Source organism: Conger conger, chromosome 18 (genome assembly GCF_963514075.1).
Source record: "Conger conger chromosome 18, fConCon1.1, whole genome shotgun sequence".
NCBI lineage: Eukaryota > Metazoa > Chordata > Actinopteri > Anguilliformes > Congridae > Conger > Conger conger.
In genome coordinates, this window is record NC_083777.1 from 6,565,001 (window position 1) to 6,582,500 (window position 17,500).

The 17,500-nt window shown below is 45.5% G+C and overlaps 1 protein-coding gene across 1 annotated transcript in view; it reads right to left on the reverse strand.

Annotated features, from left to right (window-relative positions):
- Positions 1 to 9,277: 9,277 nt before the first annotated feature.
- cep170aa (centrosomal protein 170Aa) overlaps positions 9,278 to 17,500 on the reverse strand; it is a 45,560-nt gene continuing 37,337 nt past the window's right edge. Inside the window, exons 16-19 of the mRNA XM_061228693.1 lie at positions 16,730 to 16,818; positions 14,736 to 14,829; positions 13,593 to 13,644; positions 9,278 to 12,611 (exon numbers count right to left, since the gene is read on the reverse strand). Coding sequence (XP_061084677.1) covers positions 12,388 to 12,611; positions 13,593 to 13,644; positions 14,736 to 14,829; positions 16,730 to 16,818 — 459 coding nt within the window. The 3' untranslated portion in view covers positions 9,278 to 12,387. The remainder of the gene's footprint in view (positions 12,612 to 13,592; positions 13,645 to 14,735; positions 14,830 to 16,729; positions 16,819 to 17,500) is intronic.

Sequence of the window (17,500 nt, forward strand, 5' to 3'; positions counted from 1 at the left end):
TTAAAGCTGCTTTATGCTTCACTGCAGAGACGTGCAGCATCTGTTCTCTTCGCAAGGACAGCTGCAGGGGAGGGCTGACAGATGTTACAAGAAAATAGGTGGATGAATTTCAAACTCTGGGCTGTCAAGCTCATATATTTTCAGTGGCACTTTGCTGAGCACTGGCTGTCATGCCAAGCATGCGATAACCTTGGGGGAATACTATTTTACCCTGTGTTTGATAGCAAAAGAACATTTTAATTGTTTCATAAGAAGCACTGTTTAGCTTTCCCTGCAACTCAAATAAGCATGCATACACCACACATTTAACTTCATGACTAACTGCCCACGTAATTCCATTATGATTATTTTTAACATAATCATTAATAATGCAATATCAAAATGTATCAAAATCCCTTCACTTGACCATTTTTCCCCAAAAATATGTACAATATGTATTTACTGCGGTTTGAATAAAATAAGTCCAAATGTGTTTCCGTGGTAGCGCTTGTTTAAGGACAGAGGCATACCTGCTGTAGTGTCGTCTGTATTAGTGTGATAACTCAACTGTGCCACCAGAGGGCGCCCCCTGCGTGCTGCTCAAAAGAAACACCTCTATAACCCAGAGTACTCCACGTGAGCTCACATACTCCATAGTACACTCTACATTACACACTCTGCGCACTACAGTATATCATGCGCTGTGTCCCTCACGCTGCTTCACACTATATCACACGCTGTACTTTCACACTCTGTAGTACTCAGTCGATCTTATTCTATGTAACAGGAACAGGGCCCTGTTTCACAAAGCAGGGTTATTGAGTTGGCTGGATTACGGTAAAACCCAGAACCCTCCCGAATCCAGAACATGCGCTGAAGTAAAAAGAGCCGTTCTGGGTTTTTACTCAGCGTAGTTATCCGTCTAACTCAGTAACCCTGCTTTGTGAAACACCCCCCAGGCCTGTATATGAGAGAGCATCCATCAACGTGGCAAGCCAGGACATTCTCCCGGCTCTGCTACCTGACCTGGTGAGCTCTGCACTAACTGACAGCAGTGTAAAAGATTGCTTCCTGATATCAGCGCTGAATTGAATCGCATTTCATTGTTAATATTCAAGATCAAGAGAGAACTGGATCATAGCGGTTATTTCCAGAAAAGACAGCACGTGGTCCTGTGCTTTTATGGAAAGCAGTATCAGAAGGCTATACTGCTACAGAACTGAGCGGACATGCGTCTGTCAGCCTGCCGAGACGTTTCGCGGCACAAATGTGTCAGTAAAAAAGGCAAGTTACTCTGCATTTCTCTGAAGTCAGCACTTTGTGCATCCACGCACAATCTAAGAGTCCCTCTGGACTACACGCCTTGCAGACACTGTCTAAAATAAAAAGTATTCATCACAAATCCTTTCATTTCCTTCTCACACTAGCAAGCTGTTCCTCATAAAACAACGTCAACGTCAACGTCAACGTCACTCTCATTTCGAGTCAGTCATTTGCATGATATTTTTGCAAATGACTCACTCGAAATCCAGCTAATTGTACCGAATGGTCGTCCTGGATACCACCAGTGTTACAGCAGATGCTTAATCTCACCCATCTGTGAAGCCGATATTAAAACACACGAGAACGGAGATTATCCCTACAGCTCTACTCTAACCACCCTACAGCACACAGAACTTTCCACAGGATTCCTCAAAAACAGCCTTCAGAAAGGGAGAGGAGAAGACAGGAAGTGACACGACACCTCAGTCACCCTCTCCACAGGCACTTCCTGTGTGACTGATGATCCCACGGTAGCAGCTGTCAGGATGGGTGGAGTGTTAAAATCACCCATATTTAAATTTTTACCAGCAAGAAAACATTATTAATCACCGCTCCAACCATGAACCCTGAGCAGCCGACGACCTCTAATTAGATCACCTTCCCCAGGTACGCAGCCAGAAAACCCGTCTCGTTCTGTGTGAATAAGAGACGTGCTGTATTAGCAGGAATACCTGATAAAACACAGAGGAAGTTCAACCCCGGTTCGATGCGACATCATTTCCTGTAAACACTCTTCATTCATGTGAAATATCAGTAGGTAGTCGTGTGCAGAGGTCTTGAGCAGCATGTGTCAGTCAAACAGCCTTAGGGCCTGTAGACCTGGGGCTGTCTGAGGGCAACAGAGGCCATGTTTTAGCAATACGAATCGAGTCATTCAGGAGTCAAAACAAATTTACTGGAATCATATCAACGTTTAACAGTAAAATTAGATCTGATAGAGCAGTTTTAACTGCATTTAATCCCTGGTCTCATATATGCTGCTGCAGAAGAATGGCCTTATCACACGATTGAGATACTCATTAAATTAAAATACAATTAAATTAATAGTTCTCATATAATAATAGTTGTCAATAAAACTGTGTGCACCATTGTGAGAATGTTACTTCTTGAAGTTTCTAAACTTGCACTTTCTGATTGCTTTTGAAGAGAACATTTCATGAAAGTGGATTTCATCAAATCTGTGGAACTGTGTGTGTGGACCTGCATCACAGCGTAAAATGTAATAACTTCAAAGACTGTGGAGATTTAGCAGGCCAAAAAGAACATTCACTCATCCATTGCCTTATTCCTTTAATATTTATCTTTATAATAACAAAGGATACAAATAAACCTGCAGCAACCATACAGTAATCCCGTGGTAACACTGTTGCTAGGTAGGATTTAATGTGATCATTCTGGAGCTTTATGAGAATTTATGAATTTCCGTCATAATGGGAATTATAAACATCATTCCATTAACATGTCATGTCCTCACTATGACATCACAGCTGATCTAGGCAATAATCTGAAAGCCAAAACTTATATATACAACATAAAACATTAATTATTAAACACAACTATAATAAAATAGCACATTAATCAAGCAAAGATGGATCATAATAAACACATTAAGCATGATGTTCATGGTCACTACGGAAATAAAAACACAGAATATTTTACTATAGTATTACTGAGGGATCACTGTGGGAAATAACATTTCCACTCAGTGTAGCAAGACCCAGAAATTTCTGCAGCCCTTGTCCAACAAGAGGCTATTGCCCTAAACAAACAACGTTGTGTTCAACGGGTAAATAAATAACTGTTGTGTGAAAAAGTTAAATTTCTTAACATGTGAGATATAACCTACATGAGAACAGTGGTCTCAGAGTCTCTGTTACAGACTCCCTCATGGAGCAAGTGTCTGTCCGTCTGTCCGTCTGTCGTGCTGTCCTGTCCGGTGAGGAATCTCGCGGGGGACTCGTACGGATCGCTGGCGTGCGGGGCACCAGGCGACCGTGCGGGAGGCAGGCAGAACGGCAGGGGCCTGCTGTCTGCATGAAGGCGGATAGGACGGCACTGACCCTGAACACGACTGTAAATGTGTGAGGCTGCAGTGTACCAAGACTGTACTGGCTGCACTTATGCAGAAAGAGACTGTTTACATAGATGGGCAGTGCCAATAACTCCTCTGTTTCGCATTAATCACCGTCCAGCTCCGGAGCATTAATGCATAATTTGTAAATATTATGCACAGAACTCCCAAATTACAGACCAGCTCAGCTTTACAAATTATTTATGTTGTGTTTCATTGGTGGTTTATGGCAAAGCACTGTTGTGCAATCATGGAAAATTCTAAATATCTTGTGATTACTGTGAATAATGACAACTTTTTGTGATAATTACTTTTTTATAGCATTCAGAAATTTGGACGGACTCTTCCCAAATATGCTAAGCTAAACTTTGTATAGACATCTGACTGCAGAAGGCACACAGTTGTTCTCAACCACCTGCACCCACAGGTTACATAGCCACCAGAACCCCATTGAGCTCTCCAGAACTCCTCTGGCCACCAGAACCCCCCTGAGCCCATCAGAACTCCTCTGGGCCACGAGAACCCCCTTGATCCCACCAGAACCCATCAGAACCACCAGAACCCCTCTGAGCTCACCAGTGCTGCAGCCAGATCTGGATGGGACTTTCATTACTTCTCAGTGTTATCAGAGTTATGATCAGCTGATCTGCCTCTTATCCAACAGACAGATGGTCAGCATCAGCAGTGATCTTATAGATGAGTGAGCAATGTGATGTGATCCCTACAAACCCAGTACAGTTACTGCCAAAACAGTTTGCTTTCAGCTTTGCTGCACAGTGCTCACAGATAAAAATGAAAAGTGATTCCAAAGGGAAACTTCTTTAGGTTATTATGGAAATTCTGTAGCTCATTAAATATGAGAAGATATCTGGCCCTAATTCAAGGGTAGCTATCAATTCTGAATAACCTGGATCCGGGGGACTGTAAGAAATGAGAAATCAAGTGGAAGCTTAAGTTATTCGGGTAGAAACGCATTCACAGTGAATCACACAGAATAATTCAAGTGCAAGGTGAAAACTGCCGTTGGTTAGCCAGGCTGGAGTGATTCATTATGAATCAGCAGGAGAGCAAGCATTGCTCGATGAGACACTAATGTGTGTATTCAGCTGCACTTTCACTTCACAACTCCAGTGTGGCTGTAGTCCAGAGCTACAGTTCCCTGGCCCAGTAAACTCTATGAATTAGCAATAGATTTGTTATGGGTGTAAGGTGTGTGCCAAATGTAATGTTTTGGGTGGTAGTTTACAGTATATAACCCCTGGCAAAAATGATGGAATCAGCACACTTAAAGTATGTTCATCCAGCTGTTTTACTTCATAGCAAATAAACAAATCACAGATCTGACACAAAACAAATTTTGTTTAACAGCTGAACATTCTGGCTTCATGAAACATACCCCAAGAAAATTAGATGAAAATATTTTAATTAATGACGTACTTTTTTCCAGTTCAAGTAGAGGAGAAAATGATGGAATCCTCAACAAAAAAAACTCACAACTTGGTGTGAGAGAGATATGCGTTAGCAGCAGTTTATCAGGACTGAGAGAGATGTGTGCTAGCAGCAGTTTAGCGGGAGTGAGAGATATATTAGCTAACAGCAGTTTAGCAGGAAGAGTGATAGAGATGGGTGTTAGCAGCAGTGTAGCGCACCACACATTAGCATGGCAAACCATAAGAATGAAGTGTCCTTCATACTTCAGCATTGATCCATTAGCTGCTCATCAGCCCCAATCAGCATGTCTGCACACAGACAGTAACACACAGAGCATCCCAGACATAATAGAAGTAATCATTCTCTTTGCCATGTGAAGCTGTGATGTTCTCATACAATCATATGTACGTATGCCAGTGTGTAGACGTGTGTAGCAGCGTTCAGCTGCGTGTAGCAGCGTTCAGCTGCGTGTAGCTGTGTGTAGCTGTGTTGAGCCGTATGTAGCAGTGTTCAGGTGTATATGGCCGTGTGTAGCAGTGTGTAGCACTGTTCTGCAGTCTGTAACAGTGTTTAGATGTGTGTAGCAGTGTTCAACAGTGTGCTGCAGTGTGCAGGTGTGTGCAGCTGTGCTCAGTTGTGTGTAGCAGTGTTCAGATGTGTGTAGCAGTGTTCAGCTGTGTGTAGCAGTGTTTAGACGTGTGTATCAGTGTTCAGCTGTGTGTAGCAGTGTGTGTTCAGGTGTGTGTAGCAGTGTGTGTTCAGGTGTGTGTAGCAGTGTTCAGGTGTGTGTAGCAGTGTTCAGGTGTGTGTATCAGTGTTCAGCTGTGTGTAGCAGTGTGTGTTCAGGTGTGTGTAGCAGTGTGTGTTCAGGTGTGTGTAGCAGTGTTCAGGTGTGTGTATCAGTGTTCAGCTGTGTGTAGCAGTGTGTGTTCAGGTGTGTGTAGCAGTGTGTGTTCAGGTGTGTGTAGCAGTGTTCAGGTGTGTGTAGCAGTGTTCAGCTGTGTGTAGCAGTGTTCAGCAGGGCTCAGAGGATAACACAGGACACAGACTCTCTCTGCATGCAGCACAACCCTTTCCATGAAAGCAGCTCTCACAGTTCCACTTGTAACACCATAGGCATACTGATGACCCTGAGAGGGGCGAAGGGAGTTTGTCCTCTGTGATTCCAGGTAAAGACGGGTACAGACAGGTACAGACAGGTACAGACGGGTACAGACGGGTACAGACGGGTACAGACAGGTACAGACAGGTACAGACCGGGTGAACAGCGTAAGATCGAGACAGCAGAGGCGCAGGAGAGGGGTGCTTACGTGCTCGAGCCGGTCCTTCCTGCGGAGCCTGACTCCGGCAGAGTAATCCTGTCGCACCGCGCTGTAGACGATGCTGCCCGCGCGGCTGAGGGGGACGGGGGGGCCCTCCATGCGGCTCCCCTGCTGCTCCACCCCCCCCGCCGGCGTGTTCATCTCCTCACCGCCCGAACCCAGCCCCCCGCATCCTGCCACAGGGCCCCCCGCTCACCCGCTCGACTGGACCCCGCCCGGGAGCTGCAGCTCTTCTGCCCCCCACCCCAAACCACAGCCTGCCAGGAGCGCTGGTGGAGTCAGCCTCTCAGTAACAGCAGCACCGACCGCCACCTTGTTGCTGCTTGTTCTTGCTTTCTCTCCCTGTTCCTCCGTCTCTCTCTCCTCTCTCCTCTCAGTCTCTCACACACACACAGCTCTAAGAGGGAACTCCCTGGTTGTGGGAGGGTCTCTGATGCTGTGGAGACGTGCTGCAGCACAGCAGCTGCAGACAGCAGAGAGTCAGAGAGCACAGGTGCAGAGAGACCCCCACCAAAGAGCACAGAGAGAGAGCCCACAGAGAGACCCCCACCAAAGGGCCACAGAGAGAGACCCCCACCAAAGAGCCACAGAGAGAGACCCCACAGAGAGACCCCCACCAAAGAGCCACAGAGAGAGAGACCACAGAGAGACCCCACACCAAAGGGCCGCAGAGAGAGACCCCACAGAGAGACCCCCACCAAAGAGCCACAGAGAGACCCCACACCAAAGGGCCGCAGAGAGAGACCCCACAGAGAGACCCCCACCAAAGGCCCGCAGAGAGAGAGACCGCAGAGAGACCCCCACCAAAGAGCACAGAGGGAACAGGGCGAGAGGGTGCAGCACTCTCACTGTGCTCATTTCCTGAGGAGGCTCTGTAGTTACACACAGTAGCAGTGCCTCAGGTCAGAGGAGCCCTGCTCCCACAGGGGGATTCACACGAGTGTTAATGAGCTCCTCTATCACCGTCACAACCAGCCCACTGCTTAAACTCAGCACCGAAACTGTAGCCGCTGAAACAAAGCACGACCTACGAAACCATAGCAAAACTGAATCTTCATAAATCGTCATTTCACACACACACACACACACACACACACACACACACACACACACACACACACACACACACACACACACACAAACAAACAAACATACACACACACACACACACACATACACCTGGGAATGTCACAACGTCCTTCAACCAGCAAGTTACAGACCTGTGTTTGTGTGTGTGTGTATGTACCCCTTTCCCCCAGAAAGCACTTGTTGTAAATCATAACGTCTGCACTGACCTGCCTGGTTAAAGAGTAATGGCACATGTAATGGCACTCTGTTTCAGCCTGGTGACCTGCTTCAATACTTTGCATTTGCATTCTTGGGTGGCTAGAGTGGGCGTGTCCATCATATTTGCATAAAGTATTCTCTAACCAATCAGGTGCAGGCAGTGTTTTGTGTAGTACTGAGCCACAACAGCTGGCTTTCTGAAAATTAGACATTAAAAAAACAACAAATAAAAAAAAACAATACGGTACCCTGAAATCACGACTGGGGCGGGACCAGACTGTGCTGCAGAAAGCATTTTTCAAACTTTATAGCCAGCAGAACACACTTTTCTGCCAGTTTTTATTAGGAACACCTGTACACCTACTTATTCATGCGATTATCTAATCAGCTAATCGTGTGGCAGCAGTGCAATGCATAAAATCATGCAGATACAGGTCAGGAGCTTCAGTTAATGTTCACATCAACCATCAGAATGGGGAAAAATGTGACCGAGGAATGATTGTTGGTGCCTGACAGGGTGGTTTGAGTATTTCAGAAACTGCTGATCGCCTGGTATTTTCACACGCAACAGTCTCTAGAGTTTGCTGACTATGTTGTGAAAACGAAGAAGAGAAGACTTAATAAGCCTAAAAATAAATACCTAATAAAGTGCTCACTGAGTGTATATTCTCAGGTTTTCAATGTTATATTATTCTCATGTTTCATTCAATATTCTCATATTTTCTATGTATATTCTCATGTTTCAATCTAAATAAAAATTGCACTTATGATGACTGTATGTTTAGAACAGCACATCATGTGTATTTTACTAGTTATGGATGTGCTTTAACTTGTGGAAGAAACTATGCACTTGTAAATCGCTTTGGATTAAAAGCGTCTACCAAATGACTAAAATGTAAATGTAAATGTAAAATGTTTAAATTCCACCTGAGGAAGCTGACAGACCCAACTTCTCATGCAGTTCTGTGGTGCTACAGGCATGGAGGATGGCCGTCAATCACTATTTCCCGATGGTAAAGATAGTTTTTTGGTCTGATAATGGTCTATGCTACATGAATAAAGAAACATGAGTGTTATGGCAGATCTGCCTGGTCTTTGTCTCCCGTCAACAATAATTTAGTTTAGAAGTAATTCATAAATAGTATATTTTAAGCATAGTTCCAGGATACGCTTTTAGCATGCTACTACTACTACTTCTTTTGAATAGAAAAACCTTAAGAGAAAACAAAAGTGAGAGATACAGAAGAAGAGGGGAGAATGAGAGAAAGACCTGGTAGAGGGAGGGAGGAGGGGGGGGGAGGAGAGAGAGAGAGAGAGAGAGAGAGCGAGTGAAACATGACAATATGACAGGGCAAACAGAAACACCATTGCACAAAAACAGAACACAGAAAGAATCAGGGCTGCCTAGTCTACTCTGCCACTCTACTGCTATGCTGGTGAAAATATGTTACATTCATTGTCTCCATATTAGGTTGAAATTATATTTAGCACCTCTTTTATTAAGCCAGAGTTTATATTTGCTTTATTTGCCTCTCAGACAAGTGATGGAAGACAGCCGTCAACCCGTCTAGGTTTGGAAGACTAAGTTGATGCATAACGTTAAAAACACTATGTTTCCAAGCAGACGCCATCCCAGTTTAACATAACTGAAAATTCCCATTTTGGAACTATTCAAGATAAACGTATTAGTTTAATTACTAAACTGCATTTCAGTCTTTCTAGGTCAAACAGGAAATCTAAAATTATTCAAGCCTATTCTGCTAGAGCTTATGCTATATTTTTATACATGATTTTAATAACCATAAAATTAAAGCCACTATTGCAGTGAGCAGGCAGCCTTTCATAAAGAGACACACAAGCTGAATCCAGAATCCATGTTCTGTTTTATTGAAAGTAGATGCAATTAACAAAATGCAAATACATAAAGTAACAAAATAACATTAATACATGGGAAAAAAAATAAAATAAATAACTTCATTAAAAAAAAAACATTAAACAAAAGTCAAACACTGATAACAAATTTGTAAACACTTTCAGAGAATGAGCAAACAGAAGTGTACCGATCACTTTTAAAAATTATTTTTTACGGAAAATTTCCAATCGAGCTACATTCCTGCGTGAAATGGTTCGAGGAGCCACATCCGTTATGGAGAGCAGGAGGTGTGCACGCAGAGGTAAAGCCCTGCACACTAGTCTTAGACGCAGAGCAGATCGGAGTAGTGCGTGGGCTATTCCTCTTTTTACATTTCAACTCTCATACAACTCCAGCACCTACAGAAATGTGGGACGAGCATATGTGTCAGCTTGCGTTTGATCAGTCTGACTCGTGAACGTTTCCCCCAGGAATGAGAAGGCAGACTGCACACCAGCAGCTTCAAATGTGCAAAATAAAACATGTCACCGTTTTCAAAAAATTAAACCCCCCATCTAATGCTAATCAAGCATTTCTTCATTTGTGATTGGTTTCCTTTTTCCCGATTTAATACTGGGCACTTAGTGACGTCATACACTTGTACACCGAACAGTAAAGACAAAGGAGGATATCCTGGGATTGAACTTCAGTATTGCTTAAGTCTAGGAGAACCATGAGACTACTGTTAATGCATCTTTCTTTCTACAGTAAGGACCTTCAGATGAAACGGGAGATGTTCTGTGAAGAGCTGAAGGCAAACTGCATAGAAAGGCAGCAAATGAATACACCTACAGACATGACGGCTGTTCTAGAAACATTCCTACAGACATGAGCTGCTCTAGAAACATACCTACAAACATCAGAGCTGTTCTAGAAACATACCTACAAACATCAGAGCTGTTCTAGAAACATACCTACAGACGTGAGCTGTTCTAAAAACATACCTACAGACATGGGCTGTTCTAGAAACATACCTACAGACATGAGAGCTGTTCTAGAAGCTGACATAACTACAGAACCACTCCTACTCCGTGAGACGTTAAGAGCAGTAACAAGAAAACAAGGCAAAGAAAGATTAAAAAGTCTTCCTGCAGCTCAACACATACTTCATAAACATATATTTGGGGAGTTAGTGTATTCCATGAAACGGGCCAGTCAGTTACTGCGTGCTGAAATGTATGTTTCACACGGAATCTATTTTCTCAGTCTCTGTATAAGAGGTGTTTGTCATCAACACCTCAGGTACTACAGAGGAGTGGAGCAGACCCTGGTGAGTGTAACCAGGAAACGCTCGCTCGAGATACTGCACATGGTATCACAAAACCTTACACTGGCACAAGTGCAAAAGCGTGTATGAACACATATACACGCAAACAAATCTATACGCGTGTATGTCTCCTGATTCTGGACTGAAAAACTGGTTCTATACTTGCTCATAAAAATATTCATTTATTATGACAGAGAAAAAATTGCCTGACCAAACCAGGTTAAAATAAACTGCAAGCTACTTGAAAAAGTAAGTACATTTCATACTTACTTTGTGTCATAGGTAGGCCCTTGTATTTGGTAATGCATACCCCAAAGTGGTTAAACTCATCAGCTCACATTACAGATCAATGAATTCCTTATTTAAATTCTTTTAGTTTTTACTATCAGTCCAAAAAGATGGATTTATGGCATGTTGTCAATGTCACAACAGCGTGATGCACTCGTTACTGAAAACGGGGAGAACGTGCGCTTGACTCGTAGAAAAAAACGACAGCAACTTTGCATTGTGTAATACGGAGACCCTGGGTTGCTGGGTGGCTCATCCCGCTAAGGCACCGTCGCAGTGCGTGGATGGGCCCCAGGGCGCGGCGGAGACTGCGGACCGTGCCAGCGCCGTCTCCGGGTCACAGCCCCGCAGGCTAACGCACGATCGCATCACTGACTTTAACACGCGGTGCTGAGAGCCTGTCAGCTGGGACGACCGCATCTCGTCGCGCGCCAGCGCCCCCTTCTGGTGAGGCACGCGCCTGCAGGCTCGCCGGTCATCCTCAGACCCACGTCCGTGTGAGCGTGACCCGCAAACGGAGGCGTGACTTCACGCTGGCGAGGAGAGCACCGGCTTGTCTGCGCTCTCCCTGATTGGATGGCGGAGGTTGTGGCAACGACACGGTAAAAAAAAAATGCGACTGGGCATTCCAAAGTGGGGAGAAAGGGGGGTAAAAACGAATAAATATTTACATTACACAGGGAAAGTCCACGGCCTGTGACATGGTTGGCAACTAGAGCTAAGGAGGAGTTAGTGTAAGAACAGTGTTCAAAAACAGTGCTCAAAGAGAAGAATTCTGCAAATGTTTTTTCGGAGTGACTGCTTTGGATCCCCGTGGTGTGAGAGTTGGGACCTTCCTGGGAATATCCGCAAAATCCCTTTGGAGCTTGGGCTGGCATATGGGCAGTGGGGAGTGTCACTGGACTGAACACATCTCTGTAAAATATTTGGTATTCGTGAGAAGCGGCGAGCAACACCCAAAGGACGCACTGTGGTTTGGAACCCATGAAGCAGAGCGACTCATTCCAGCCAGCGTCGGGAAAAAGAGCAGAACCCACCAGGAAGGACGGATGGCCTTTACTGCAGTGCCCCCTGGTGGCTGCCTGAGGAGCTCCACACTAAGTCTGCAGGGTGAGGGTCTCTGAGAGCACAGTGCATCAGAGCAGAGTTCCACCCCATAACATTAACTTCACTCCAGCCTGTCCACAGACCATGTTACCATGGAGAGCTATGGGGCAGCTCAGCTGAACATGGCAACCCCAGTCTGGTAGGGATGACAGGGCTGAGGGTTTAAATGGAGGAGCGGTCATGTGTCTCAGAGGGCCAATCACAGGGGGACATAAACATACGCTGTACATGCATATTCGCACAGGCTTCAGGGCTGCCAGGGCCAGGGACTATGTTGCTTCAGGGTTGCCAGATGCGATCGTTTTTGAGGGTAACCAGGCCTGAGAAAAGATATGTTTCAGGGTTGCCAGATATGTAGGGTTTCAGGGTTGCCAGACGTGCTGAGATGGTGGATTGATTCTCAGTTGCGGGCGACAGCGCTCTCCTCTCCAGCCGTGAGCAGTCGGCCAGGCCTGACCCCGGGGCCCAGGTCGGTCTCCCCCGCGGGGGTGGAGGTGAGGGCCCCTGGCCCGGTGTCGTTCCCGGGGACGGGCCCCGGGGGGGCGGTGCTGGGCCTGTGTTTGGGCAGGGCAGGGCTGGTCAGAGCGTCCAGGGTGCCATCCGGATCCACCATGATGTCGATTACTGGGGAACAAGCAGGAGATGAGGTAAAGCACTGACACTACCGAGCCAATAGGAAGCACAGGAGTACCAACACTGACTGAACAATGGACAGTGATTGGCTGCCTCATATTCATTAATAATAATAATAACAATAATGATACACTTTATACAATGTTTCTCATATAGGTGACTAATGTACTTTCCAGATGAGAATGTGAAGCCCTGATACTTTCAGGCAGGGAGCTCTATCATGTGAATTTTGGGCCTATTCACTGGTACAGCTCCACACCCCATCCTGTCTTTCATAAACATCCACAGAGTGTATGCTGTGTGAGGTCCATATCTCCCATCGCACAGTGAAAGTACACCCCTCCCAGCCCATGAATAATGCTCTGTTTACAGTCCCCAGTCACACACTCAGAGTGAATCTGCATTTATAAAACCCCTGCTCTCTGCAGCTAGTTTCACATTCAGTCTGCCAGGGTCATCTCCATTAAACCCTGCACAGATGCTGTGGCCATTATCCCCCAGCGAACCCCGAGTCAAAATCTTACTAACACTGCAGTGGCAACTGCAGCACTGTATTAATGTTACTAACACTGCAGTAGCCACTACATCAAAACTGTTATTAATGTCTGTAAAAAATACTGCTTATTCCAAGGGCAAATTGCACCAACACCCATCCAAAGCAAATGAAGGAACCACATGGCATCACAATACGTGCTGTGTTTAAGCCAGCTTCTCCTGGACCTGCAGTTTGTGTGCTATTTCAGAACATGCACAGCACAAGCATAGTAGCAGTATTTATAGTACGTCTGGCTTCCTGTCTATACAAAGAATACAATGACAATCTGATCAGCCTGGAGACTGACGAACCAGGACTCTACAGTCACAGCCATGCCCAGTCCTCCACCATGTCCCCCAGGGGTGTGTGTGTGTGTGTGTGCGTTTGCGTGTGCGTAAGTGTGCGTGTGTGTGTGTGTGTGTGTGTGTGTGTCTTACCCTGTAGCTGCTTCTCCACCCTCTTCAGCTCCAGGAGAATGGAGGAGAACTCCTGTAGGGCGTGGTCACAGGGAGAGAACACCAGGAGAGGTCAGAGGAGGACCAGGGAGGTCAGCACCCCCCCCAAATGGACTCCACCCCCTCTGGACGAGGAGCCAACCACTGTTGACTCCCCCCCCACTGGTTTGGACTCATTAGAGATATGTGTATGAATATGTACTTGTTCAATGCTACTGTACATACATTCATCAGGCATAGGTTTTACATGATGACAGATATACATTATATCAGCTTTTATATGAAGAGACAATGCTATCCTGCGCTGATGGATAGAGGTCCTGAGTCATAATCACCATTCAGCAGTGAGCTACATCAGCCAACCAGGAGCATCTATACAGATCAATCACATCACTGGAGTGAGTCCCAGGCAGTAGAATAAAAGAACGTCAGTTACAGCGATGTTAAACACAGTGGTGGTAAAACCCTCTGCCTTTTAGCCAGGACAACAGGATTTGCTACACTTCTGGCTGGACTTCAGCAGTTATTGTGGGTGCGCTTTTAAATCATGGTGCCTTGTGTTTACTTGGTGACCCTGCAGTGCACTTGTCTAAGTGTTGGCTGGATGCCTGAACCTGAAGATGATAAAGGAAGGTTTACGAGCCCATCAGACTGAATTTACACCCCCTGGAAATTGGCAATATTTTAGGTTTTCAATCTGCCCCTGGTACTCAAACCCAAGGTTAGTGACTACAGCAAAGGACTATCCATCCAGCCTGTGTGCGTGTATGTGCGTGTGTGTGTGTGTGTGGCTCATGTTTGCGTGCACTGTAACACTATTCAAACCCCCCTCCCCCCCAATCAGATCTGGGACCACCTCAGGACAGTGATGGAACGATATCTTCAGCACACTGGCATTTTAAAAGACTGACTCGCAAACTCCACAGCAATCATGGGTTTTAAAAATACCTCGTTAGGAAAGAGGCTTTTTCAGTCTGCCCGTTTTCCCCAATCAAATGAGTAGCAAAATGAAAAAAGTTATTTACTGTATCTAAATATTGGTGTACTGATGCATGTCAAAACATGTCAGCTCTGAACCAAAACTGTAGTACTCTGAAACTAAAACTAAACTGGAAAACCTCTCACCTTGTTGGACGTTTTGAGCAGAGGCATGTCACTCTCAGACTGCAGCTTGCTCTCAATGTCATCCCAGTTTCGCTCTTTGTCCTTAAACAAGACCCTGGAGGACGGCAGAGGAATGAAAAAACAATCAGCTTGACCTTTAGCGTAGCGTAACCGTGGCTATTCATGAACATTTAAAACAGAACAGCTCTGGGAGATGACGCAAGAACAGATATGACTCCATTGAAAATGGAGGATGCACTGGAGGATGCAGAAGCACAGCAGTCACTCAGTGTTCACCGTGTCCATGTAGAGTAACATTACCAACCTGCAGCACTGTCACAGTGACACTGTGTAACACACACACACACACACACGCTCACTCACATACACTCTCAGTGTTCACCGTGTCCATGTAGAGTAACATTACCAACCTGCAGCACTGTCACAGTGAGACACTGTGTACCACACACACACACGCACACGCTCACTCACATACACTCTCAGTGTTCACCGTGTCCATGTAGAGTAACATTACCAACCTGCAGCACTGTCACAGTGAGACACTGTGTAACGTACACACACACGCACACACACACACACACACACACACACACACACACACACACACACACACACGCTCACTCACATACACTCTCAGTGTTCACCGTGTCCATGTAGAGTAACATTACCAACCTGCAGCACTGTCACAGTGAGACACTGTGTAACGTACACACACACACGCACACACACACACACACGCACACGCACACGCACACGCTCACTCACATACACTCTCAGTGTTCACCGTGTCCATGTAGAGTAACATTACCAACCTGCAGCACTGTCACAGTGAGACACTGTGTAACGTACACACACACGCACACACACACACACACACACACACACACACACACACGCTCACTCACATACACTCTCAGTGTTCACCGTGTCCATGTAGAGTAACATTACCAACCTGCAGCACTGTCACAGTGAGACACTGTGTAACGTACACACACACGCACACACACACACACACGCTCACTCACATACACTCTCAGTGTTCACCGTGTCCATGTAGAGTAACATTACCAACCTGCAGCACTGTCACAGTGAGACACTGTGTAACGTACACACACACGCACACACACACACACACACACACACACACACACGCTCACTCACATACACTCTCAGTGTTCACCGTGTCCATGTAGAGTAACATTACCAACCTGCAGCACTGTCACAGTGAGACACTGTGTAACGTACACACACACGCACACACACACACACACACACGCACACGCTCACTCACATACACTCTCAGTGTTCACCGTGTCCATGTAGAGTAACATTACCAACCTGCAGCACTGTCACAGTGAGACACTGTGTAACGTACACACACACACGCACACACACACACACACACACACGCACACGCTCACTCACATACACTCTCAGTGTTCACCGTGCCCATGTAGAGTAACATTACCAACCTGCAGCACTGTCACAGTGACACTGTGTAACGCACACACGCGCACACACACACGCACACGCGCACACACACTCTCACACACACACACACACACACACACACACACACACACACACACACACACACACACACACACACACACACACACACACACACACACACACACACACACACACACACACACACACACACCAACGTTCACTCAGAGCCCGTATAACCCCTCTCCATAAAGCTCAGTGCCAGGCCTTCAGTATCTCAGCTGTGATAAAGACAGAATGCTTCCCTGGTGCATTACAGCTTTAAAGCCCCTCGTATACGTTATGCTAGAAAGGGCACTAAAGTGTACATCGTCAAATCATGAATCATGCAGGGGAAAAACGATTAAATATGTCTATACCAGGACAAAACACTTCAGACAGGACAACACTTCCACAGTAATTAACATGCTAATGTTCTGATTGGATCTACATAAAAGTTGACAAGACATTGACATATTTTCCTGTAATTAAAACGGAAACATCACCTTATTTTGCCTGCAGTTTTGTCCACAGATTGGCGGATCTTTACAGAGAGCTGTGAAACTGACGTCAGCAGCAAACTGTCCAAAACAGCCTGGAGGAAACAGAGAACAAACTCAGCACACTCATCCCCAACCAACACCACTAACAATTAGTACACTCATCCCCAACAAAACCATTAACAATTAGTACACTCATCCCCAACAAAACCATTAACAATTAGTACACTCATCCCCAACAAAACCATTAACAATTAGTACACTCATCCCCAACAAAACCATTAACAATTAGTACACTCATCCCCAACAAAACCACTAACAATTAGTACACTCATCCCCAACAAAACCATTAACAATTAGTACACTCATCCCCAACCAACACCACTAACAATTAGTGCACTCATCCCCAACCAAAACCACTAACAATTAGTACACTCATCCCCAACCAACACCACTAACAATTAGTACACTCATCCCCAACCAAAACCACTAACAATTAGTACACTCATCCCCAACCAAAACCATTAACAATTAGTACACTCATCCCCAACCAAAACCACTAACAATTAGTACACTCATCCCCAACCAAAACCACTAACAATTAGTACACTCATCCCCAACCAAAACCACTAACAATTAGTACACTCATCCCCAACCAAAACCACTAACAATTAGTACACTCATCCCCAACCAAAACCACTAACAATTAGTACACTCATCCCCAACCAAAACCATTAACAATTAGTACACTCTTCCCCAACCAAAACCACTAACAAT